The sequence below is a fragment of the Larimichthys crocea genome, chromosome XVI, assembly GCF_000972845.2.
Source record: "Larimichthys crocea isolate SSNF chromosome XVI, L_crocea_2.0, whole genome shotgun sequence".
Classification (NCBI taxonomy): Eukaryota; Metazoa; Chordata; class Actinopteri; family Sciaenidae; genus Larimichthys; species Larimichthys crocea.
The window spans coordinates 23517993-23544707 of NC_040026.1; the positions used below are offsets into that span (position 1 = coordinate 23517993).

Here is a 26715-nt window from a genome sequence, read left to right on the forward strand (position 1 = left end):
CTCCTGTCTCTACTGCCCATCAGATCAAAACTTCAGTTTGTCCACCAGTTGCAAAAATGGTGATTTAGTCCGTATCTGTAAAATAAAGCTAGAAGTTCCTCTTGTCGTCCACTCGAGGCTGGCTCCAGAAGTGAGTCAGTCTCCATAAGTCCCCATGTTAAAGCAGAAATAAACATGTTTACAGCCTGGTACAAAAAACAGTTTTGGTCTCTGTAGCTAATTTCCCCGTTCATGACAACTGTACTGAGGGTGAATTTATATACAACTCACCTGTTCAGGTTATATTAAGGCTTAAAGTTATGCTAAAGTTAGAAAGTAGAGACATGAAGATTGACTCGAGGGGCATCTTTCAGCTCATCGTTTTGGTTTTTACGGCTGACAGATTTACTGTTCTGGTTCGGTCCCATCAACCTCGTTTCAGCTGCTACCTGCTGAAACTTTTTTAGTCTGGCACACGTCAGATTCGGTTCATCCAAAAGGTGTCACATGGGCTCTGTCATGTTCTTGCAACCTTGGGAAAACCAGTTTTTTTAACGGACAGGGACATTTTCATGTTCCAACAGGAAAGAGAGTAACACAAACTGTTGAGAGAAAGTTGGAAGAGCTCTATTGTTTAAAGCATCTTTGTAAGCTCCAAATATTTAATGTCAGACATCCAAACTGCAAATCCTGGTCTGGCCTAAGTCGGTGCTCAGACAGGGGAGTCTAGCGTTGAGGAATGTAGGCCGAGCTCGTCTGATTCACTCTGATTCACCAGCCAAGAAGCTCATAAAACAACAGTTTACAATAAGCGCGGCTTGTCCTACAAACTGATCTCTGTCTCCGCTTGTCGTCCGCTCGGCTCGGCGGTTAACCCCCGGCACGGTCTGCGGGAGAGATGATATACCGGTGACGACATGCCTTCTTCATAAGGGGAACCGGGGGCGTTTAGTTAAACGTGAAGCCCATCTGTGTTTGTGATGTTTAACCTCAGACTTTCCAACCACACAGACTGCAGTGAAAGCACGACAGGGCCTTGTGTTGTCTCCATGTTTCAAGGTTTTCTGGCTCCGACTCAGCCTCAGACTCGAAACTAACAGAACACAACTGTTGATGATAGTTCTGCATGCTTCTGCTCTGAGAGAGCGAGATTGTAATCTGAGCTTCATGTTTGTAACACGCCCAACAAAACCTCGATGTGATACAGACGTTGCCGGCTGCTGACAGAGTCCTGGACTGACCCAGAATAAAACACTCAAACACAGGTCGTGTGAAGGAAGGAAGGAAGGAAGGAAGATTATTTCAGTGACTAACTGTTAATCACTCGGTTTTGAAGGCTGAGCAACGCTGGTTAAGTAGTTGAGTCAAATTATCTCGATTGTTTCCAGCTTCTCCTTTTTTCTTTTTTTTTAACCCCACAAAGACAAACTGGACGTGGACTTTTGCAAGAAAATGTCCTCCATTGTGTCACAGTTTGAATAAACACATGATGTGACTGCAGGTGTGTGATCAAAGCGATGATGCACTACAGGAACTGGACTTTTCCGCTGACACATGGTTACTCTCTGAGAGCGTTTCGCAAATTTTTAGGTTGACACCAAGCGGCAACCTCGCAATTTTGGGGTTCAGTGTCTTACCCAAGGACACTTCAACCTGCAGCCTGGAGGAGCCGGGGATCAAACCACTGATCGTCTGATCGGTTTTACCCCCTGAGTTTCCAGCTGAATATTTTAAAGGGTCAGCGTGTAGGACTTAGTGACATCTAGAGGTGTAGTCGCCCTCCTGTTCAAGTGACGGAGAAATGACAGCATCTGTAAAAGTTCTGGGCTACTTCAGTCTCATTCTGAGGAAAGAAAAACATTTTCAGGTGATTACACACCATAAAAACATAGTTATGAGTATTATAATGTACCTCTGCTCAATAAATTCGACACATGTAAAGATTGAAGCAGTGAACTGACATCGGATTCATGCCAAAGTTGTTTTATTTCATTACCAGGCAAACATTTGATCTTTATACAATGAAATCTAAAAAAAAAAAATTAAACATTCAGAGACAAATTTAAACCATCAGATGGAAACAAAAACTCAAATGGAAACTGACAATCTGAGTTACTTAAATAAAATAAAAAAAATCTTTTCCATTGCACTTTAACTTCATAAATACGACTCTTTAATAATTTCTCTCTGGCCTCGAAGAAACCACGTGACGATTCAGCTGCCACCTCTCGGTGTAACTGCAGTACATTCAACCGTTTAGCTCTCTGATCCGATCATTCACGTTTTTGTTTCACCGCGGGGGTCGATGGAAACCGGGCGGTGCCGCGCCTCCACGTTTAACGCCGCGTTCACGTCACGTGGGAGCTCAGAGGATCAGACGACTGATTATTCTGAAAAACGTTTCAATAACTGATCGATTTTTCATTTTCTCTCGTTACAGCTTCACTTTTCTTTGTTTTTATATGATTTCAAGCTGAATGAGTTTGGATTTTAAGGCTCGCTGGATGAATTAATTAATTAATTAAGTCTGAATCTGTCTGTTAATCTGACAAAATTACCAAATTATCCAAAAATATAACGTTTGCAGTTGACCTTCAAGAGTTTACATCATCGAATCACTGAGCTCTGACATTAAAGCATCAAACTGGACTTTTGTTATCAATTGATCTCCTGGTTAATTAATTTATTAACAGACTCTTATTAGACTTATTATAAAAGCTCGTTTTGCTCAAGCAGCAGTCCCAAATCAAAACATATCCAGTTTACCGTCATAAAAGACAAAGAAATGTTTCATATCTGTGCCGTCTTGGTTACAAACGGGTTAATAAAGAGTGTTTCCGTCCGCCTGTTTGCTGCATATTAGAGTGTGAAGACCGGAAACTCATGACACGTCCATGAATGTGACATTCATGGATCTGCTACACAAAGCGCCGGGTTACCATCCGTCTGTTCTGGTCTGTTCTAACTTTGTTAACTCGCTCAAATTTGATCATTTTTCTGCTTCGTGTGCTCCGACATGTGTAAATATGCTACGTGGTTAAATTGTTTTTATGATCTTAAGTCTGTTTTATTTTGAAAGTCAACCGGAAAAATAAAACGAGTGGAGACCGGCGGCTTCTAAAAAACAGACCGCGGCGCCTCCTGTGGGCTTTGAAACCTCGACTACAACCGCGATCAGCTCGGTGTAATTTGGCCTCAAGCGCCGACGATGGAGACTCCTTTAAAAATCTGCTTTTAATCTGAAACCGTACGTGACACGAACGCGGCGTGAAGCGTGCGGTGAAACATCATGTGCACATAAATGAGACAGTAAAAAGACGTACAGTATAAACATTGTGTAGAAACAATAATAATGGCCAGCCACGTGACTTAACACTTTATTTTTAAAATAAACTAAATCAAAATAACATTTATATAGAATCTGAAGCTCAGACTGAAGAATGAAACAAACCGATGACGAGCGATGAAAACACTTTGTTTGCTTTCGCTGTAAATCTGAGACTTTTTTTTTGGCAGCCTGGAACGTTTTCATCCGGAGCGACGCCGCTCTTCACAGAGAGGATACATGGGAGTATCAAAGTGCTGTTTGCTTGATTGTGATTTCCTCCGCGACCCCTCCGCCCCGCCCCGCCGCCCCCCCCTCCGCGACCACTTCCTGTGTTTTCCTTGCGTGTCACAAGTTTGAACTAGTTCCCATGTTTCCGTGCCGACACTCTCCCCCCCGTGTGATCGATCCATCTCAAACCCTCCAAACCTGCTGCTACACTTCTGCGATAACAGTTATTCTGTTTATTGATTGTGATGAATGTGGAAAGAAAAACAAAAAAAAGGTGGAGCTGCGCTGGTTGATCGAACCTTCCACCGTGTGAGACGCTGAGCGTGTGTGAACTCACGTGAAGTCCGTGTACAGCTGTACGAAGCGTGACGCCGCTCTGCTGACAGTCTTTAGTGTTAGTCGGAGCACAGGCGGAGGAGGGAGGGAGGAAGAGGAGGGAGAGGAGGATGGAGGACGAGGCGACGGTGCTCACGCGTTTCTCTTTTTTAACTTTGTGGTTAAAGTTTCGTATTTCGTCCAGCTCCAGTCTTGGTCCTTGAGAGAGGAGAGAGTCAAACACAAACGTCTGTCACGTCACGGCCTTTAATTAATCACTGTTTAATTAACACTGAGTCATAAAGGTCGATCTAGAGCTGGGAACTCTCGCACATGATTCAGAAAAGTATCGCCCGACTCAGTTTGACTTTAGGAAAGTCAGGTGACAGCAGAGGTGGCCTCAGATCGGGAATTTTAACGGCGTCTCACAGAATAAATAACAATCAAGTGACACATTAACAGTGAACACACAGACGTTACTCTCTCTGCTGCGTGTGTGTTTAACCAGCCGAATCTGATCTCAGATCTGTTCATGGAAATTTGGGATTTGAGCGAGGTGTGTAACATGTGACACGTCATTTTATTTTAACTTAAGATGACTTAATTCGTTTAAACATTCAGAGAGCTCTGTTGTTCAGACCTCGTCACCTGAAGAGAACAGACTTGTAATTGAAGTTTTAAAGTAGCTTGAAGTCCGGTTGTACTTTCCCCACAGAATAAAGCGAGCGAACTCACCACGATGCTTTTGTTCTGGTCGTCTGCAGCCTCCTGCATCAGGCTGGTCAGCTGAGTGAGGTACTTCTGGTTCTCCTGCAGCAGACGTGGCGCAGCATCGCTGAAGGGAACAGACAGAGAGACCGTCACACGAGACATCCATCGTCTGTGTTCAGGATTTCACAGACGGAGAAGCAGCACCGACCTGCAACGACTACGTAAACGATATTTACACACGATCACATGAAGAGCAGCAATTCCCAACGAGAGACACAATAAAACTCATTAAATGGACGCGATCAGACAAACACGGGATGTTTAAATGGAGTTCATCTGTGTGTGATCAAAGTGGTTTTAAGTCTCACACACACACACACACACACACACACACACACACACACACAGATCTGTATCTGGACGCTTAAGCTGCTAATCAGTTTCCTGGAAGTCCGGTCAAGACCACACAAGCTTCAAGAGAAACTCCTGTAATTCTGAAAGCTCGCAGCAGCAGCAGAGACGTGCACCAGTCAGCCAAAGCGGCGACCTCCGTGGCCGTGAAGTGAAGTTAAAAACGGCAGTTCCTCGGGCGTCCACTTGAGGCTGGCTACAGATGCGAGCCTCCATAAACTCCCATGTTAAAATGTTTTTACAGCCTGTGCGGTGCCTCTTTAAAGTGACCGTATGATAACACTGGATCACGTGACTTGTGTCAGCTTTAAAGTGACTCAGCAAACAGCAGCCAGACACACTCAGAGTCGGGCTGGTGAAACATTCAGCAGATAGAAAAGCAGATGTTTCCCTCAGGAGACCAAAGACGGAGCTACTCCACGTGAAAGATGCTCATCACTCGAGTGGACAAGTCCAATCTGGACTCAGAGTTCACGAGGGCAAAGACGTGAAGCCGCCTGATACAAACCGATCCACAGACTGCAGCTTGGTTTTGTTTTTTTAACCACCTGAGGTGAAGATGAACGTTTGATGTGTTTTAACATGAAACGGGTCAAAGGGTTGGCTTTGAATGGAGCAAACATGAGTCACATGATTGCTCTGAATGAATGAATGAAGGAGCTACCTGTCGTTTGGCCCTGGTAGGGATGTCAGGGGATGTGGGGAGCTGACGGGCTGCGCCGACTGTGACCACTGAGAAACCTGCAGCAGGTTGGACGACTCGGGGCTGGCTGCTATCGAGTTCCTCGACGAGTTTTGAGCCTGCCGGAGAGAAAAAGAGAGAGAGAGAGAGAGATCGTACTGTTATAAAAGGCATGTAACGTGTCATCCTTCTCCTTCAGGCAGCTCATCCTGCTGCGGTCTGTTTCGGATGAGGCTGGACAGCTGGAGGCCAAACTCTGACCCAGAGGACTCGGCTTATGAGACACAAGACGGAGCTGAAATAATCAGAAACATTACAAAGTTCCAGCCATGAAGCTGCGAGTATTTCCTGTTGATCTTTGCCTGGAGCGACTGAAAACTGAATATTTGGGGATTTAAACTCAAAGACAAACAACGTGAAGACGTCACTCTGGGCTTTGGGATTATTGTGACAGAGATTTTTTACATTTTTTGACGAGAATCCCCAGAGAAGTCGCTAATGAAATTCATTAGTTTGCAGCCGTAACACAGTGGAACGTTAACGTGACTCATGAGCGGTAACACACACGCTCCATGTTAGAGGAAACTAGACTGCATGACATGGTCCGTGTACGTCAGCGTGAATAAACGTACACAGGCGATCTTCAGTAGATGCCAGAACTCTCGCTGCCTCTTGATCTGCATCTGCATCACGGTGTTGTCGGCGTCCTTTATGCTCTCCAGGGTTTTCTCGATTCGTGGAAACAAGTCGATGATCTTCTGTTTGCTGAACAGGATCTTTCTGTCGGGAGGAGACGAGACGTTAACACGCGGTATTAATCGGTGAGTTAAGAGTTCTCGGAGTGAAACACTGAACACGTCTCAGGGCTGTCGGACTCTTACTTGAGGTGTGTGTACAGATCTTTGAGCACCTTGTCCTGGTTCTGGACGGTCTGGATGATCGCCTTCACCATCTCGGAGCTGTCGCTGCTCACGTCTGGTTCAGGCGCTGACAGATTAACAAATCATTTGTGTTTTAAAATCAGATGTCGTGACACTTTTATCGACGATAAATCTGATTCAGACGTTTCTTACTTTTGCATTTCATCTTCAGCTGCTTGTAGAGCTCGATGGCCTTTTCCTCTCTGCAACACAAAGAAACATTTACAACACGCTGACGGAGGCTCAGATAACATGTCAGGAACATCTGTTTATTTTGTGCTCTGGTTTGTCCCTTTGACCCGTCGAGCACAGAGGACGGTTTGTTTGTTTCTCTGCTTTAAAGCCGATCTAACGCACATGAAGACGCTTCAAAGCAGAGGAAGAAGCGATAAAAACATCCCAGGATGTACAGAGTAAATGTGGACATGTCACTTTCTGTCACTTTCTACTCTTGCACACTAAAAAAGAAAAAAATCTCATGGACTTGTAACCAGAAGGGACGATACTGTGAAGCCACATTTCTGACCGATGGACGAGGATAACGGAGCCGTATCATACACGATCAGGCTGTTTCATGCCACACAGTGATTGTGTTTACATTCTTCTGATGGTGGGATGGTGCCGCCTTGCTCCATTACTGAGTATGAGAGTGGAGCTGGGGATAGATATGGGAGAAGATAACGGAGAGCAATCTACGGAGCCTACGCATGGAGCTGGTCCAAACAGTGACGTGTAATCCAAACATCCCGACACGCTTCTGCCTTTCTGTGCTGTGAAACTATCAAAACAAATCATCAAGGTTCAATTCACAGGTTCAGGCTTCAGCTGAAACACGACAGCATCACGTCTCTCAAATCAATAAACTCTGCAGCTGATAACTGTCACGTCAGCACTCACAGCTGCTCCATCTTGTCTGCTTGGCGACGAGCGTACGGGCTCCTCTGAAGCTCGACTATCTCCGAGTGCAGCGCCATGATCTCGTCGTCCAGATGGCTCACCTCCGCCACCTGCAGGACAAACCGGGGAACATGTCAGGACCGCCACAATAAAAGCACGTCTTCAGAGAGGTGATGATTGAATGTTTTTTGCGTCACCTGAGCAAAAGCAGCCGCTCTCTCCTCGTTCTCCTGCCAGGCTTTCAGCATCTTCTCGGAGGCTTCGGACGAACGCAGACAGCTCGTCATAAAAATACTCACATGTGTAAAACAGTCTCCATTGTTAACATATAAACACTCACATATGCCGTAGTGCATCTGGTCGCTGTACTTCTCCAGGTCGTACTGGATGCTGCTCTTGAAGAAGTCCAGCTTGGCCTTGAGCTGCTGAGAGAAGCCGAACATGCTGTTCTTACACCGGGTCAGGTTGGTGTTGTAGCGCAGGAGACTCAGCCTGGAGGACGAGGAAGGAAAGTTAGAAGAGTTTAAAAAAATAAATAAAAATATGAACTTAACTGCTTCTAAAAATGTTTTTACGATGTAGCGGGGGTAAAAAAACGACCACATGGAGGTTCTAGTGTTAATAAACAGATGTTAAAAGGTTTGTTTCAAACAGTAACAGCATTTAAAACCGATATTTTTCCATTGAGATAAAACTAAATGTTGATCTGATTATGAATGAACATCGTGTTTTTTCTGGGACTCACATCGCGGCCCTCTGTCCTTGGAAAAGCCTGCTGTAGTCCTCCTTCAGGCCACAGATGTAGCTCACCGCTTCACCCCAAACCTTCTTCAACACCACCAGGGGCAGCTGCGTCTTGGCTTCTTGCACTGTGAAGTGAAGACACGCGACACGTTGTCGTGGAGAACTCTGACAGCACTGCATCGGCCTCACAATCACAATCAACTCACCGATAGTGTTGACTTTGTCGGGAAGTTGTCTGGCACTGAAGGGACCGGAGTACGTGGTGATGCTCTTGTCAAACAGGTAGACGATGTAGCTGTCCCAGCCTCTCTGCACAGGAGAGAAGAAAATCAGCACGTACATTTCCTGCTGCTCCAAATAATAGTTTATTTTCCAGAGAAACAGCGACATCAACTGACCACGCCATCGAGGACACACTGCGCGGCGGGCTTCCTGGGATCCAGCGACACTCCCGTCTCCTGCAGCAGCTCCTGGTTCACGACTTCGATCTTGGTCTCGCCCTCGATGCGCTTCTGTAAACTGTGCAGACTCTCGTCCGGGGTCAGCTGGAAGGAGTGAACCTGAGCGGTGGTCATGTTCAGGATGTGGACGACCTGGAGAGACACACGAGACAAAAAACTGTTCACTCAAACTGCAAAGATTTAGCATCACCGGGGTTCAACATTCATGTTTTTTGATCACTCGCTTGGTCAAGTGGGTCATAAATCTTTCCTCAATGCTAATTGTGTTTGCCACTAATAAATAATCCAGCTTGTATATTGTGAGCTGTGAGTGAGTTTCCCCTCTGTGGGATCAATGTAGTCGATCTTATCTTAATAAATAAAACAAAAACTCTTTGCCTTTGAAAAATGACCCACTTTGTTCTCACACATCCTCCAGCACCGCCCGACTAACCTCTGACTAACATCCTGTTTCCAGGAAAAGGGAAAACTTCGTCTTTAACCTGCCGACATTTTCTCTGCCATCAGTGCTGCACGCGTGCAGCTCGCATCAGAGGTGAGAAGGAAGCGAGATGGCGTGACCGCCTGTAACTCACCTTCATACTGAGTATCTGCTCCAGCACTTCGAAGCACTTCGGCCTCTTGGTGTCGGCGCTGATTTTGCCTCCTCTCAGGATAGGATCCCACTTTAACATCAGCTGGAGCAGAGACTCCAACAGCTCCAACAGCGTCCTGAAGAACAGCGAGTCAAACACGTGGCTGAGAACAGCGCTCCCTCGCATTGAGAGGAAAAAAAAAACTGAAACAGAGCCTGAAGTGTCACAGGGTCTGACCTGCTCAGATTGTTGGGGTACGGGAGGTGCGTGGAGAACTTGACTTCTCCGTTCACGTCCTCCACAGCCATGATGTCCTTTGGACCTTTATTCCTCACTTTGCTCGCCCTGCGGATGAGACGGACGCTTTCATCTTAAAATGATTTCATCACAAAACTTCAAAATGGAATCTGTGTTCTGCTCAAGTCCTGCATCAATAATAAAAGCTCATCTAAACACTTTAAACATCTCTGGTTACCCAAACACACTTTCTTCTGTTACGTCATCGTCTGATGATAAACAAACTCTAACCAGCTGCTCAGAACGTTGCTGTGCTCTTTGATTTGGCTCCATCTGCTGGCTCAGAAGGCACTATATGTAACTTTGCTTGCAGCCGTGATATCTGTTGGTTAATAATTGGTCTAAAGTCTAAAAGTCTGTGTGACCCGGTCAGTCCTCCCTGCAGACTGTACGGCTCGCTTGCTGGGAAAGCAGTCTCCATCTGTGGCAGCAGGAGAGCATTGTCGTTGTGGTATCAGACCGGAGCGCCGGCCTCAATGAAGCCGGTTAATCAGAGAAATAAAAAGTTATTAACCGTGTTTCACTGTGGTTACATTCAGCACGTACAGGCACAGCCCTGCAGTGAGTCACTGAGTGAGTGTGTGTGTGTGTGTGTGTGTGCTGCAGCTGCTGAGTGTGTTGCTGAGCGGCCAAATCGCCACACTTAAGCGCAATAACTGCCTAATAACACCTGCGTGCACCTGTTCCTCTCACATCGTGTCTCAACCTCACACTCGACCTGAGGCGCTTCGACTCTTCATACAGCCCGCGTCGAATAAATCAACTCACCACTGCACGGGCTGAAGGTTGTGCAGGAACGGACGGAAACCACAGCTGCATTCAAACACCATCGTGCCGAAGCTCCAGTAGTCCACGGTGACCGTGTATGGCTTGTTCTCAAACAGCTCGGGCGCCTGCAGAGAAGCAGAGGAGCGTTTTAACACGACATGTTTGTGACACGAGCTGGGTGCACGTGAGGATCGTGAAGCGCTTACCAGGTACTGAAGTGTGCCAACGAAGGAGGTGCACAGACTGCCCTGGTCCAGGTCTTTAGCGTAGCCCAGGTCAATGATCTTGTGAACCAGCTGTGGAAGAATAAATAAACATGAGACAGTTTCTCCGAGACGTCGAACAGAACGAGCACGAGATCCAGAAAGCGGCTGCGTACCTTTCCGTTGATGTCCTGCAGCACTATGTTTTCAGGTTTGAGGTCTCTGTGTATGATCTTGTTTTCGTGGAGATACTGGATACCAGATCCTGAAGCAGAAGGTTGAACCGAGTTACACGACTCTAATAAGACACGAGTGTGAACGAGCTGCACGAAGGAAAAAAAACAAAAAACTGACGTACCAACATCGTTGAGTAATGAAAGCACTTCGCTCTCTTTCAAACCGCAGCAGTTTTCAGGTTTGCTCAGGATCTGTAACACAAACAAACACAAACAACTCAATGCCGCAGCGCTCCTTTAAAACATGCTACAGCGCAGCACGTGGTGCAGCTTTAACCTCTGCAGGAGAGCGGAGAAGTTGAGCCAGATTCAACTTTTGGAAAAACGTAGTTTGACATGATGCTGCAGCCTCCGATCAGACGGTCGGATCAGTCAAACCTCCACAGACAGCCTGAAAAGTCTCTGACACTGTTTGAGGTGTTTGTTTCGATCACACACACGTTTTCTGGATCACCTTTACTTCTGTTAACTGGCACAGCAGGCGTGGTTGTGACTGCACCTTATTCGTACCTGTGCACTTGGAGGTTGGAGTTGAATGTCTCATCACTCCGTATCGTCTAGTTTCATCTAGTTTAGTTCATGCCAGTTTCAGTTTGTTGTTACTGTTTTGGTTAATTATCATCATAAACTTACACCGCAGGTTTTCTTTGGATTGTTACGTGTCAGGACGAGTCGACTCTTTTTTTAATGGCAAGTTGCCGCCACATCACCTGTTGTGTTTTGGGTTTGTTTATTTCATGTAGCCAGCGATTCACTGCTGACTGCATCCGCACGAAATCATGCACAGGTGTATCTCTTCTTCTCTCTCCTTAAAAACGACAAAACTCTTAATCACAGCCGTCATTAGAGAGGAGTGAGACAGAGATGCATCTGTCACCTGGCTGAGTCTGAGATGGTTAAACTTTCCTTTATGTTTCTGACCAGATAACTAAAAATCTGACCACAGTGTAGCTTCATTTGACAGATACAGCTGAAGAGTGAAAGAGAGGACGACATGCAGCAAAGGGCCACAGATCGGAGTCGAACCCTCGACCCGCTGTGGTGATCCAACCTTCTTCATCCACTGCCGTCCAGTGTGAAGGACTCTACGTGCCGTGCTTTGTTGTTTCAATCGCAGCTCAGAAAGCTTTTTAGCAGCTACAATAAAAACAGGAGGTAGGTTGTTTTAGATTTAGATACAAAATGTCACCTTTAGGTGCGAAAAACATCTTGGTGTGAATGGAAAGCCCAAACGGGAAAAGAAAAAGATACTCAGTCGACGGGATCGGGCTCTGCAGGGAAACGCAGCGAGAAATAACTTTTTATTTCTCTGATTTACCGGCTTCTTCGAGGCCGGTGCTCGCTCACTTGTCTCACTCTGTCTCAAACCATCGGACACAAACCAAATTGAACTTCTTCATGTCTCTATTTCGCTGCTTAAATTGTGAGGCAGACTCACATTTAGAAGCTAAACAAAGCAAGAACACAACAGGTAGAGTATCAGAGATTAGACCGATCTGAGGATCTTATTGGCATTTTTTCCAAAAGCTCGATCAACTTCGCTGCGTTTTGTTGGCGGACACCGCTGCAGCCAAAACGGACGACCCCCGACTCAAATGACTCCTGATCCTGTCCCACCATAGCCGCCTTTGCTCACCTTCCTCAGGTCTCCCCTGGAGCAGTACTCCATGGCCAAGAGTGGAAGACCATTTAAGCTTATGTCCAACATTTCGTCTGGGACATCTCGAGCTGTCACGACGTTGATGTGATTTAACCTGAGTGAGAGAAAACACGCCGTCAGTACTACATTCTATTTAATGATGCCCACAGAGTGTGAATAAGTATCTTGGTTATAAATCACTGTGTAATGATTTATATCAACGTTTAACGTGTGAAAGGAGACAAACTTTTTCATGATCTGGATTTCTCTGGTCCATCTGTCTTTGTTTCTTGGTGTGAGCTCCAGGCGGCACATTTTCAGAGCTAGTTTTTCATTCGTTACCTACAAAGACAGAAACAGAAATCACATTGTTACATCAGCGCACAGTTATTACATCAGGACACAGAAATAGAAGTTTGTTTTCGAGGAGCTACACCTCCCATACAGTGCTCAAAAGCTTGTGGTGTTGAAAAAAAAAAAACTCAGATTTCATGGGTGCAGAAGTCTGTGAACCCCTTCAGTTAAGAGAATATTTCAACTCCTAACCTCGACCACATCATTTTATTTGGTCATATTTTATTCCACCCGTTTTCCCGTGATAACGAGATAAATAATCCGAGATCTCGAGAAAACAAAACGATAGTCTAGTGTATTAAATCACTGCAGGAAACATCATTTAGTGTAGCCATCATGTCAGAGGAGCAGGAGAACATCGATCATCACATATCTCTTCAATCCAGGCCTGACACAGGCTGAAACAGCTTCATGCCTTGCTATAGATAATGTACACATTAGTGTCCGTCATCTGAGAAGACGGCGAGCAATCTAACTGAGCTTGATGTTGTTATAAATACCCTGAAAATCAAAATCTGTATTTCAAACTCAGTAAATTGTTTGAAATGTTTTGAGACAAAACAAGAACAAATACAAAACACACTAAAGGCGTCTCCTGCTCCTCTGACACTGCTACACTAAATGATGTTTCCTGCGATGATTTAATACACTAGACAGGGGGTGTCCAAACTGTTCCACAAAGGGCCGGTGTGGCTGCAGGTTTTTGTTCCAACCAACCAAAAGCACATAGTTTGACCAACCAACTCTCTGAAGACTGAGATCAGTTGATTAAATGAGTCAAGTCTGGTGTGCTGCTGTTTGGTTGAAAGGAAAACCTGCAGCCCTTTGTGGAACAGTTTGGACACCCCTGCACTAGACTATCGTTTTGTTTTCTCGAGATCTCGAATTACAGTTGTCTCTCACTATAATGTGGTTCACCTTTCGCGGTCTCGCAGATTTTTTGTGTGTAATTTTGCATGCTCTTTTTTACAGCGTACTGTACAGTATGAACGCGCATTGTGTTCTGCGTCCTGATTGGCTAAGGGAGTACTGTACAAAATGCGTTCGGCTCGCCAGATTTACATGAATGTTCAATCGCGAGCAGTGTGACTCTGAAGTGCTGTATGTTTGCAGTCAGAGGAACTGTAAAATACCCGTGAGTTACTGGTAATATCTTATGTGTCAAACCTAGTAGATTGATCATTAAATTAAATTTGTTAAAAATGTTTGGCCTTGAAAACAGGTTTTTTCATTTACTAATACAGTATTGTACTTATTTTTGTTAAATCTGCCTTCATCAGTGTTTAAATAAGAGAGAAATGGGAGAAAATGTTAATGCCTGTCTGAGAAAAGTGTATAAACGTGTGTGGTTAGGGGTTTTACGGCCTTAAAACATGTATAATAATTGTAAAAATAAAGCTGATTACTTTGCGGATTTCATCTATTGCGGGTTATTTTTAGAACGTATCCCCCGCGATAAACGAGGGACCACTGTAATTATCTCGTTATCACGGGTGGAATAAAATGTATGTATGTATGACCCTTTAGGGCTTCTGTAGTCTGTAGCTCATTTTGATTAAAAAAAATAAAAATCGTGAGAAAATATCGTCTATCGTGAACAAAAAAAAAAAAAATCGTGAACCGTATCGAGTTGTGTGTATTGTTACATCCCTAGCTCTGTGCATCTTCATCAACAACACAGTTTTCTTAGCTCTTCTTCTCTAGCTGTAGCTCTTCTCTAACTCTGTAGCTCTTCTTCTCTAACTCTGTAGCTCTTCTTCTCTAACTGTAGTTCTTCTCTAGCTGTAGTTCTTCTTCTCTAGCTGTAGCTCTTCTTCTCCAACTGTAGCTCTTCTTCTCTAGCTGTAGTTCTTCTTCTCTAACTGTAGCTCTTCTTCTCTAGCTGTAGTTCTTCTTCTCTAGCTGTAGCTCTTCTCTAACTCTGTAGCACTTCTTCTCTAACTCTGTAGCTCTTCTTCTCTAACTGTAGTTCTTCTTCTCTAGCTGTAGCTCTTTTTCTTTAACTGTAGCTCTTCTTCTCTAACTGTAGCTCTTCTTCTCTAGCTGTAGCTCTTCTTCTCTAGCTGTAGTTCTTCTTCCCTAGCTGTAGTTCTTCTCTAGCTGTAGCTCTTCTTCTCTAGCTGTAGTTCTTCTTCCCTAGCTGTAGTTCTTCTTCCCTAGCTGTAGCTCTTCTTCTCTAACTGTAGCGCTTCTTCTCTAGCTGTAGCTCTTCTTCTCTAACTGTAGTTCTTCTTCTCTAGCTGTAGCTCTTTTTCTTTAACTGTAGCTCTTCTTCTCTAACTGTAGCTCTTCTTCACTAACTGTAGCTCTTCTTCTCTAGCTGTAGCTCTTCTTCTCTAGCTGTAGCTCTTCTCTAGCTAAAGCTCTTCTTCTCTAGCTGTAGCTCTTCTTCTCTAGCTGTAGCTCTTCTTCTCTAACTGTAGCTCTTCTTCTCTAGCTGTAGTTCTTCTCTAACTGTAGTTCTTCTTCTCTAGCTGTAGCTCTTCTCTAACTGTAGTTCTTCTCTAGCTGCAGCTCTTCTTCTCTAACTGTAGTTCTTCTCTAGCTGTAGCTCTTCTTCCCTAACTGTAGTTCTTCTTCTCTAGTTGTAGTTCTTCTCTAGCTGTAGCTCTTCTTCTCTAGCTGTAGCTCTTCTTCTCTAGCTGTAGCTCTTCTTCTCTAGCTGTAGCTCTTCTTCTCTAGCTGTAGCTCTTCTTCTCTAGCTGTAGTTCTTCTCTAACTGTAGTTCTTCTCTAGCTGTAGCTCTTCTTCCCTAACTGTAGTTCTTCTTCTCTAGCTGTAGCTCTTCTTCTCTAGCTGTAGCTCTTCTTCGCTTGTTGTAGTTCTGTGTCAGGTGTTGAGTGGACTCACATGATGCTGGTAGAGGTAAACATTGCCGAACCCGCCCATGCCGAGCCTCTCTTTCAGCTCCCAGTCTCCGCAGTTCTGGTTCTGCCTGAACGGAGGTTTCTCCATGTTTGTTTTTCTTTACAAACTGCACAAACTCCAAGCTGGAAAAAACGTAGAAATAACGTTTAAATAACACCAACTACAGCTGTGTGCGTGTAATCTATTACTAAAAGCAGCTTCTTTTTTTTTTTTAGCTTTGAGCAAAACAAGCGCAGCGGGATGTGGCTACATCCTGGATCAGCTGCCAGCGGCTAACGTCAGATTATCGTCGACATTTGCACAAATATCGGGTTAAATTGATATTTTAGCGTAATAACGACACGCTTCACTAAAGATGACAGCCATAAAACACACACACACTGTGCGATATAACGGCATCATACAACAGTTTAGCCACAGTCCTCTCCGGGAAGTAGACGGAGCCCGTCGCTAGCTCTTCATTAGGAAACGGCGGTGAAGTGACGTTTGCGTGGCGGTGTTTCGGCCCCGCAGCCGCGTCGAACCGCCGGTAAACCGAGCCTGGACACTTACCGTGTGTGTCTACGAGCGTGTCATGAGCCGTTGTTTCGGTATGAACGGGTGCAGTCCGGTTTGTTTTCGGTTGTCGACAAGCGGCGGCGGCACCGTGAGAATGTGTACTTTCCTGCGTGACGTCACCAGAAACCCCGGCTGCGATAACGAAACGAAGGCGCGTTCAACGACACGACGGCTGCTGCGCATTCACAAAAACTAACGGATTTAAAACAATAAACACCGACACGGAGGAGATCAGTTTGAATACACGACACGTATATGTGTCATTTATGTATTAATCTGTCATGTACGTGTAATATTCGTCTGATATTCGTGTATTAATGTCTTGTTTTTACAGTAAAAAAAACGGTATTTTTACCGTAATTTTACCGTAATTACTATGGTATATTTTCTAATATTACCGTAAAAGGATGTTAGTCTTGCTGATTTCATGGTTTTATTCCAAAAAACAGTTCCATATAGTTTAAGAAAAAAAAAACAGTTTCATATAATTGTTTGTATAAAGTTATAATAAATAAGGTATAATATAATAAAGTTGTTTGTATGTTGTATAAATAAAGCTTTTGTGATTAAATATAATAAAGTGTTTTACTGTATACAATGGACATGAAAATACAACATGAAAGTCCTATAAAATATGATGGTGTTTTACTTTTATTCTGTATAAATTCAGTTATAGTAGAATATAAATGAAGCCATGAAATATGACGGTGTTTTACTGTGGTTGCCAGAATTATACAATACAGTATACAATACTGTATAACTGTTACTAATATTATAGTAAAGGGGTGTTAGCACTGTTGATTTCACGTTTAAAGTTGGTATTTTATTTCATATTTTACTGTACACAAAGAAGTATTTTGCTATTACATATTACAGTGTTCTACTGTACAATTAACAGCCTATCATTTAAAATACTACTTTATTCTGTATAAAATCCTTTAAAATGCCATATAAATAAAGCTTTTGCCATGAAATGTGAATGTTTTACTGTCCAGGTTATTGTTGTGTGTTTGTGATTAATGGTTTAGTTTAATAATAATTATATTTGTTGTTATTGTCTGAAAAGCACAATGATGTTCGGACACAGTTAAGCTTCCAAAACACTTTTTATTTTCATCTTCTGCGCCTCCCGAAAGGAGAAGCTCACAAACAACATTTTCCATTGGTGAGTTTTAACAAGGCAGTGACACACGTGGCTCACTGTATGTGTAGCATTGAGCAAAATGAACATTGCCTTTTACCTGCACCAGTCTAAAAAACACTGAGATGGATCAGATCAGACTCTCTACGTGTAAAAAGATTTGTATGAGCTGGCTCGATTCTCTAAAACACAACAGCATACAACAGCGTTAAATATAGCCATTTCCTTCATTCACATTGATAGAAATAAAAACAAATGACCATGAGCTCAAGGACAGGAAGAAAAATGTTGACCTACCTTATATATTAACCCTTCATTTAATACTCTAACCATAATATAAATGAACGCAGGCCGTAATATCTCATGCTTTATTTACACGTCACATTCAGAAATGAGGCTTTCAATGGAAACAGTTTAAAGGACAGTCCGCCTCACACCGCTGCAGGCATGCACTGCTGCTTTAAACAGAGGTTTCCTACCGCTGCCAACACAGTACAACAGGGTGACTTTCACTTGAGCATCACAGAGCCGTCACCAGGGGAACCAGCCATTTCCATGCTAACCAGTGCCATGGAGATCCTGCAGCAGCCTCTTTGATGTAAGTGAGCGGTGACAACACATGAAGGGAGGAGGTGGGGAAGAGAGGGGAGGAGAGAGAGAGGGGGGGGGACCTTGGAGACTTTGACAAGGTGGAGCCTCTGAAGAGCTGCCTTCATTTCATACTACATCCATCCATACTGTACGGTGTGTAAAGAGCCTGTGACGAGAATAACCATCACTTGGATTAAAGTTATTGAGATGATTTAGGATCAGCGCAGCCTCAAATTACTCTGGATCTTCAGCTGAATGTTCTTTTTTGTTTTGTCTGACCCCCAAATATATTTTACTTGCCGTCGACCACGGACCAATGGGTCACGGTGGGGTTGGAGCCAATCCCAGCTGACTTAAGAGGCGGGGTACGCCAGCTCATCACAGGGAACACAGAGACAAACAACCATTCACACTCACATTCACACCTACGGGCAATTTAGAGTCACCAACTAACCTTAATGTCTTAATGGACTGTAGGTTCTTCTTACAGAAAAGGCTCCAGCCGAGGTTCGAACCAGCAACATTCTGAATTTGGAGACACGCATAATAATCCTTGTGCTGAGGAAGATGGTGATACAGTGATCGAAAGCTCCAGAACAGCTGCTGAGTGGTGAGATTGTTGAATTTGTTTTGTGCTAAATGACAACGTGTTAGGGATGCTTCTAAACTGTCGACACTGTGGAAATTAAATGATTATCGTGTCAACAAAAGAGTTATTTTCAGTGCTGGATAAAAAATCTTTCAAATATGTGAAATACTGAATCAGAACTCATCATCCGTCCCCTCGGTAGACCATGAATGGCACTCAACATGAGTCTGGCAGCTCTTTGACAGTTTGGCCACATTACAAACAGCCACAGAGTCAAACACTACTAATAAATACAGAGCTGTAATGTCACGCTATGTAACTGGTAAAAGATACAGGAGGTCAGCGATGGCAACGTAAACCACCAGACTGAAAAAAGTGATATCAGGGAAGTGACTGAAGAAGTGAGGATGAGAATAAACTGCAGTTGAACAAAATGTGGGAAAAAAAACAGCAACAAATTGCTTTTTTTGTTCAATTAACAGTCGAAATCCCAAAGATATGCAGGTTCACTATCACATAAGACGAAGTAAAGACGTCAATACTCATAATCAAGAAGCTGAAACTGGGGGATTATAGTCGCCGATTAACTTTCTGTCAGCTCTAAACTTCAGACGACATGAAGCCGGCTGCAAACTTCTCTAAGACAGGCTCAGTCACAGCATGCACACATTCACATACGGCAACACACACACACACACACATTCACATGTGTCTCATTTAGCCCTGCGATACTCATCACCCCCATCCTCAGGTGAGTGCATGCATATTGACTGCAGGTGCAGCAGGTGTGATTATGGCTGAGAAACAAACAAACAAACAAACAAAAACACAACGTGAACGTCGACAGCGCTCCCTGCTCGTCGGACGCTGGCACCTGCAGCTTCAAGGTGTCGTTTTTTTGAAAAGCCTGAGTAGAAAATGGCTATACATCGCTAACGCTATGAGGTGTATACGGCTACCCGAACCACGCGTCCTCCTCCTTTCATGAGGAGGTTTCATCTTTGTTACATTCCTCGCCTTTTTCATGCATCTCTGACAGACAGAGTCAACCCTGATCCCTTTGAAACATGCTGTTAGGTCGTCGTGAACCATGCGCTGTCTTTGGAAAACATCCCACGTCCCGTCACACAAACACCTTCCCATCACTTACTAATCTTTAGGTACATTAGGCGTCACTATAATACTCATATTGTGCTGAATTATCACCATCATGTACATAAAAAAACAACAAAAAAAACACATGATTATCGCGTAGCGCTTTTTGGGACTTGTACCTAATGCATCTTCACAATAGTGTGTTGAATATATTGTAAATATACCGTCATATATCCTACAATATAAGCTGGATGGCGCGTTATATACAACATATCCGGGATGTTTACAAAGAGTATGGGGTATAACATATTTCCTTTTTTTCATATTTCATCGTACACTTGACATACACAGGTGGAATAGGTTCAACATCAACAACAAACGACTGTAAAATACTGTAAAAATACTGAAAAACAAGAACATTCAGGGTCTGCCTGGTGAGTGTTAAAATAGGCTTTTATAAATGAGAGGCTATAAGTACAGACAAGAGATTACACATGTTGGCTATGGCACTGGCGTGAAGGGGGGGGAGAAACAAACAAAAAAACAAAAAAAGAAAGTTTGCCGCTCTAAAAGGCCTAAAAAGAAGCTGCGCTGGATGCAGGCATGCGGATCACCGGAGGAAAAAAACGACTCTCGGCCAAGAAAGAGAAAGAAGAAGAGGAAGAAGCAACACCACGGGACAGAAGCCAAAGCAACTGGGAGATAGAGATAGAGAGAGAGAAATAAAAACAAAAAAGACCTCTCATGATGAGACGCAGTTACGTCGCTGCACATCAGGAGTACTGTGAACTTCTACTGACGTTTTTTTGTTGCCACTAATTGGTCGTGAGTGACTCGAGAGAGGAGAGAGGAGAGACGAGCCGCACCGAGCTGCACCTTCTCGCCGTCGTCATACACCGTACGTACGCTGACGCAGACGCACAAAGTCCGTAGATTCGTGTGAAATAACGTCCAAGGAGCTGAATGCCGTGATGTCCCCGGCTCCTGGTGTGGAATGTGAACGCACCAAAAAAAGACCAAAGGACAAAAAAGAAGAAGGAGCTGGAATGTAATGGCTCCGTTAAGACCTGTTGATGTTTTAAAGTCTTCAAATTAAATCATCAGTCGTCTAAAATGTGATGTTTTTGTTTTGTTTTGTTTTTTAAATGTTTGGTCCCCAAAAAACTGAGTGAAAAGGTTTAAGAAAAAAGGTGGGAGAACGTAGCCGGAGAGGTGCCTTGAAAGAACAAAAGGAGGAGAGAAAGGAAAGGATGCTAGATGTACGCCCCTGTCGGGTGTTCAGTGTGTAAAAGCACCACCCTTCAAGTCTGCTGCTGCCGCTCTCTGCTGCCGCTGCACCCAGCGTACGTTCTCAAAGACACCTCGTCTCTGCAGATCTGTGACCTCCCAGCCGATCCTCCCACCTCCTGCACCAACATCCTCGCTGGTGTTTCCCAGCCCTCCTCTGTTAGACGAGAAGATTGGGGCTGCCGGGTAGGGCGTCGTGGTTTTGGGGGAAGAGCGTGGGGTTAGACCCGCGCTCCCGCTCCCCCTTCAAGCAGAGCTCCAAACCCTCCTGGATCTCAAATAAAAACCTATGCAGGGAGACAGCCTGCCGCTGGCAGTGCAACGCTGTGCCGCTCCCGGCGCCCCCGCCCCGTCTCACTTCTTGACGGCCTGCCGGTAGCTGTGTCTCTGGCCTTCCTGCCGAGGTTTGCTGCTGCAGCCGCTGGCTTTGCTGCTGTTGCCCCCGTCCCTGGCGCTGCTGGCCTGGCTGATCTGGCTGGCCTGGCTGCTGTCCTGCAGCGTGGGGCTGGAGTGAGCCCTCTGCAGGCCGTTGTCCTCCAGGAGCTGGGACTCGAACACGGACAGGTCCTCCTCGCCGCTCCGGATTTTAGCTCGCAGCAGCATGACGTAGGTTCCATACCGTGTTTTCTGTGAAGGTGTGTAAGAGAAGACGTTTAGGATTAGACAATGGAGACAGCTGCAGCTGTAATAATGATTTCATGCTTCGCTGCCTCACCTCAAACTCCAGATATTCGTCACGCTGGCGGTATTCCTCCAGCTCGCGCCCTTTGACCTTGCGGTCAGGAGGGTATGAGCGCAGCTCGGCCAGCTCGGTGGAGAGGGTTCTGAATCGAGCTTCGTGGGATCTGACCTGCTCCTCCTGAAAAACACATTTAGTTTATTTATGAATCATCTTTGATACAAACCAAAGTGTTACACAGAGCAAAAACAGATTTCACCAGAGATCGGCTGAGGCCAGGAGAGAGCAGAGGATCATCATGACGGGGATCGAAGTGTTTGGAGTTTGTGTTTCCTGTTTTATTTTGTAGTTCTCTCCTCTCTGTGTCTTTTGTATTTCTACTTCCTGTCTTTGTCTTCCCACCAGTTTCTGATCCTGTTCCACCGTGATTTGTTTCACCTGTCCCTTGTGCTCTGTGCAGCTCATTGTGTTTCCTGTTCTGGATTTTGTTTTTTGATCTTTCATTGGACGCCTGCTTCATCTTTGTCTTGTTGCCTGGACTATCAGCTGCTTTCAGTCGTCTGCTCATTGAACTTACCCGTGACAGTGAGAAATAATAATAAACACCTCCTTTGTTTAATTTATGAATGTTTCATCCCTCTGACTCACTGACTCACCTGTTCCCACTTGATCCCCCTCCGTCCATGAAATCTGACAAATTGGACCTTTCACTTCAGATAAACAAATGTTTTTGCACAGACGGTGAATCTTCTAATGATTTTAATACTCAGTTATGTATCAAATCTTCCCGTGTAGACAAAGTTTAATATTGTGCCACACCTCATCGATATTCTCGTTATAACTGACTGAGCAGTTTCGCCCGCGATCACAGCCACGAGTGGCCACTACTGATATGTGTTTATGTGATTTGTGTTTATTCATCAAAAATTTAAATTCTAATTACCGGCCCCGTTAGTGTTATGAAAAATGACGTGTCAGCTCCTTTTTTGAAAATAGCTGCACTGTAACGGATCATTATTTTAATTTGGACTGATTCGTAGCGGCTCGCTCTGATGAATCTCACAGGATCCCGGACGACTCGGACTCGGACCGGGTTCGTACCTCGGACAGCTTCGACATCGTCCCCGGCAGCAGCGGCCGGCTGAACTTCTTCTGGGAGCCGATGGCCGCCGGGAAGGGAGGAGCTGAGAACATGGCGGAAACCGTGTTGATCCGTGTGATCCAGGACTGCATCTGCTCGGCGTTCCTGCGATGGATCACACACACACACACACACACATGTGAATACACAACACTCAGCACAGCACGTGGCTTGCTTACAACTTCAAAGGGATAATTATCAGAGAATGCAGCCTCGCTTGTTGACAAAGAAATTATTTTGGAGCCAATTAATGCGAGAGAGAGAGAGAAAAGGGTTACACTAACAGACCCATTAGGGACCCATGAGAAATATCAGATTGAATCAGACAGCCTTGCTTAAATCCCCTGAGAGAGACAGAGAGAGAGAGAGAGAGACAAAAGAGGAGAGAGACAGAAAGAGGAGAGAGGGGTACAGTATCTGGGACAAATGCAAGCTGCAACTGGAGCACAGAGCCTGTCCTCCAGGGGGCTGAAACATGTGGCCACTCATGTGCCACTTCCTGGATCCTGATGCACACACACACACACACACACCTCCACCTTAACATTCACAATACACCGTGTTCAACATGTGTGTGTGTGTGTGTAGCATTGATCCGTGTGCTCCCCAGCATGTGTTCTGCACACCGCGGGCACATGTGCACAGCTGGGTGCTGCGTGTTGTTAACATGAGGGTGGGCGTGCAGCTGTGATTAAGTCGGCTGCAGCTGCAGTGCGTGGTGAGAAAGTACGCAGACGGCACGGCGTTGGTCTCGTATGTGATTGTTGAACAATATAAAATCTCCATCAAATATTCGGACACGGCTGCAGGGATTTGCTCCCGTTTCGTGAGGTCAAACGTTGATAATCGCCATTCCGCTTCGTCTCAAAGGTGTTGAAGTTACTCCACACCAAAACTGGGAAAAATCGATTCTCAATGTCATGTGGAAAAAGGACAGACGAGCACTAACTGTTGCTACAAAGCTGGAAGAATATTAAAGTGTAAAACTAAAGAAACCTGATTTCTTGGCCGTGTATTCAGGTTTTACCGAAGAAACAGATGACTGATCACAGTGTCCTTGTTTTTAAAATTCAAAGTACAAACTCACACAAAGCAGTCTTAATAAGTCAGATTCTGTGATGCTATGTGAACTACAAGCATGGCTGCAAGAGAAAGTACCATTGCCACCGGCTCCACGTTGGACGAGTTCGGCCACATTCAGACAGAATCCGACGCTGCAGTGATAACGCAGGTTTTTCCAGGCTTTTGAGTGGCGGGTAGTTCGTTTCAGAAACTCAAATTGGTCAAACCTAAACTCTGATACTCGACCTGTTGTGTCCTGGCTTTGTTTATTTCATGAACCAGCTTCTAAACCTGAGTCTGACTCACTATTTATGCTGCGAAATGGTGACACGAAGACGTTTAACTTGTGTGGTCGAGTGACATAGACAGTGAGTGACAGTGAGGGAGTGCCGGCCTCAAGCCCAAACCTTAAAAAAACATCTCAGGAGTCCCAACATACTATAGTTTGGATAAAGTCTTTTGCTGCATCACACCTCAGGTGTGAACACCTGTCCACTCTGTGTATAATTCTGTCTACTAAACATCAGACAGGACTCACGGTGCCTGGAAGAGATACACCCTCCAGTCGGCCGTCCGCAGGTAGAACACGTTGGGCCTCTTGCTGTAGTCTGAAGCCTTCATGGCCAGAGAGTGGTGGATGGACACGGCGTTCTTCAGGTCCTCCTCAGATAGCTGTTTATCGGGCCTGTATTCCCCCTGGTGTGACAATTACAAATGAGAAATGATTAACGCCGAGGGGTCGTAACACTTATTAAAGTCGACCAAGAGCATGTTTGATTGGAGAAGTGGTGCAGCAGTGGAAAAACCCAAATCTGTGGAAGGGGAGTGTGGTACAGCAGATCCAGAGCTGGACGAGAGCGTGGCGGTCTCCTGGTTCACCTTCTGTGTTGTGTTTCGGTGCAGCGGGTAGCTGATCAGCAGCACAGTTGGAAACACCTGAGCCCCGTGATTCACACCTCCTATATAAATCACACTCTCTGTCTCAACATCCCGCTCACACTCATGCATATTGATTCTACTGATAAACACACCACACCTTTTATTTTTGCACGGTGGTGCTGGGGTTAGAAGGTTCCCGGTTCAAACCTCTCCGGGTACTCCGGCTTCCTCCCACAGTCCAAAGACACTTAACAGGTTAATCGGTGACTCTAAACTGTCCGTAGGTTTAACTGTGAGTCTTTATGTGTCCTGTGATGAGCTGTGATGAGTTCCCTGATGAGGTTACAGAAAATGGATGGATATTCTTTGGTATTTCACAAAACCATAAACTGGGTTAGACCCTTTTTATTCAACAAAAAATGTTAAATAAAGAGCTGCGACAGCTGATCAGCCGTCAACAAATGAACGAATCGCAAACCGTTTTAATAACAGATTAACTCCAGATTGTCTGATCTCTTCTCGAACGTGAAAGATTTTCTGGTTTTCTTTAATCCAGCAGCTATCTGATCCAAGATCAAGTGAAACAAACAGACGTTTGATCTCAACTTTTCTTGATCGAATAAGGATTCAGATTCAATACCAAAAATATTCCAGAAAACAAACAAACAAACAAAAACAACGTCCGCTCGAGGCATGTTGACACAGGAAACAGGAAATGAGCTCCCTCAGATAGATCGCTTGATACATAAAATATTTTGGGATCGACGTGATGCAAAAGAACATTTTGCTGTTTAGTTTTTAGTCTGTTACGAATGTGTTGCTGCTGCTGCTGCTGCCATGGAAGTTAAACAGGATGTTTATGGAGTCAGCTGTTATTTTAAAGGTTGCATAATGAATATCAAGTAGAAGCTGTTACAAATCGCTTCACACACACACACACACACACACGTGTACCTAAATGTACAGTACGTGAAATAATGAGCGACTTACTTTCTGCAGGTAGAGGATGAGCCCTTTTAGGATGGCATAGAAGGTTTTCCAGCCTCGCTTCCCTCTTGGCGCTGAAAGGAGGTGAAGACATGAACATTACACCTCCAGTTATGGACACACAGACAACATCATAATCTTTATTTGCAGTTTTACATCTTAACCAGGGCCACGTTGTTCCTAAACTTCTTTACGTACGTGCATAGAAAGCTATCTTAGGACAGACTAGAGGCCTGGCGACTGGATGGGGACTGGAAAGTTCTGACTTTATCTGAGATCTTTGGAGTGAAGGTTCCTCACCACACAGAAATGTGGATTTGATATATATCCAAAGAACTTCATTGTTAGTGCTAAAAAGTCATCTTGGAGGAAATTGGACATATCCTTGATACAATTCTAGATAAAGGAGATCTTGTCTTGTTTTGAGTCTGAGACGGTGTGGAAACCTTTATGAGAGTCTGTTAGGCGTCAAAGTGGACAATCATCTTAAATCTGCTGTGTGTTTTATTTTATTTATCGGATAAATATGTGAAATGTTTTGTGGAAACTGGATAGTTTTAGTAATACTTGTTATTATTATGGTTACATAACCTCAGTATAATCCATCCATAATACACTAAACTAAACTATAACGTACAGAAAGTGCTCTCACACTTGTTTCATAATCTAAATCAGTCAGCTGATCTCTCGTGAGTCGGACAGAACGTTTTCACTCCATCAGTGACGTTCATGATCGCTGATCTCTGATAAAACACCGGGGTGAAATTGGTTGTGACACGAGCTTTAAGACAAGCGCTCCCCCGTCGGCCGTTCGGTCGTCGGCGCGCCGCTCGGAATGCAAATGTGAGGATTTGTTGGAGATGGATTAAAGTGAGAGACGCCGGTGGATTTGTTGGATCTTTTGTCTTTCCCAGAACTGAACTTCCACCGAGCAGTTCACGCGACTGCAGGTGAAAAGACGACCAGCTGATCAGAACCTTTATTTCTACGACTGAAGCGACGCTTTCTACAGGATTCGCGTTTTCTGATAAAAGATGCACAGCAGTGGTTAAAAAGTTAAATTCTCTACATGCAGTAATGTCTCATATCC

General features: G+C 44.6%; 2 protein-coding genes across 7 annotated transcripts in view; both read right to left on the reverse strand.

Annotated features, from left to right (window-relative positions):
- Positions 1-1941: 1941 nt before the first annotated feature.
- Positions 1942-16331, reverse strand: LOC104928982 (inhibitor of nuclear factor kappa-B kinase subunit alpha). 2 transcript variants are annotated; one of them, XM_019275033.2, is made up of 22 exons: positions 16169-16331; positions 15599-15738; positions 12642-12736; positions 12392-12509; positions 10878-10947; positions 10696-10784; positions 10523-10612; positions 10317-10441; positions 9489-9596; positions 9252-9387; positions 8614-8808; positions 8422-8524; positions 8217-8340; positions 7812-7963; positions 7669-7730; positions 7472-7581; positions 6728-6777; positions 6536-6641; positions 6287-6434; positions 5637-5773; positions 4586-4685; positions 1942-4069 (listed from the first exon to the last, which is right to left on the reverse strand). In XM_019275033.2, the coding sequence occupies exons 2-22, from the start codon at positions 15701-15703 to the stop codon at positions 4004-4006; spliced, it is 2289 nt and encodes a 762-aa protein (XP_019130578.1). In that variant the 5' UTR covers positions 15704-15738; positions 16169-16331; the 3' UTR covers positions 1942-4003. The 2 variants fall into 2 exon arrangements, with proteins under 2 accessions (XP_019130578.1, XP_027145222.1); XM_027289421.1 differs by lacking the exons at positions 15599-15738; positions 16169-16331 and adding an exon at positions 14399-14454.
- Positions 16332-17261: 930 nt separating this feature from the next.
- LOC104928987 (PH and SEC7 domain-containing protein 1) overlaps positions 17262-26715 on the reverse strand; it is an 81127-nt gene continuing 71673 nt past the window's right edge. For all 5 annotated transcript variants that reach the window (XM_019275020.2, XM_019275018.2, XM_019275019.2 and 2 more), the window contains 5 exons: positions 25629-25699; positions 24298-24455; positions 22658-22802; positions 21593-21736; positions 17262-21504 (listed from right to left, as the gene is read on the reverse strand). In XM_019275020.2, coding sequence (XP_019130565.1) covers positions 21232-21504; positions 21593-21736; positions 22658-22802; positions 24298-24455; positions 25629-25699 — 791 coding nt within the window. In that variant the 3' untranslated portion in view covers positions 17262-21231. The remainder of the gene's footprint in view (positions 21505-21592; positions 21737-22657; positions 22803-24297; positions 24456-25628; positions 25700-26715) is intronic.

What these genes read in the sequence shown, in the direction of transcription:
- LOC104928982 (XM_019275033.2), bottom strand. Translation starts at nt 15,703, where the DNA reads ATGGAGAAACCTCCGTTCAGGCAGAACCAGAACTGCGGAGACTGGGAG. An exon ending in TTGGCACACTTCAGTACCTG is followed by an intron (nt 10,442 to 10,522) that starts GTAAGCGCTTCA and finishes GCTTCTCTGCAG; the next exon opens with GCGCCCGAGCTGTTTGAGAA. An exon ending in ACCAGAACAAAAGCATCGTG is followed by an intron (nt 4,070 to 4,585) that starts GTGAGTTCGCTC and finishes TCCTCTCTCAAG; the next exon opens with GACCAAGACTGGAGCTGGAC.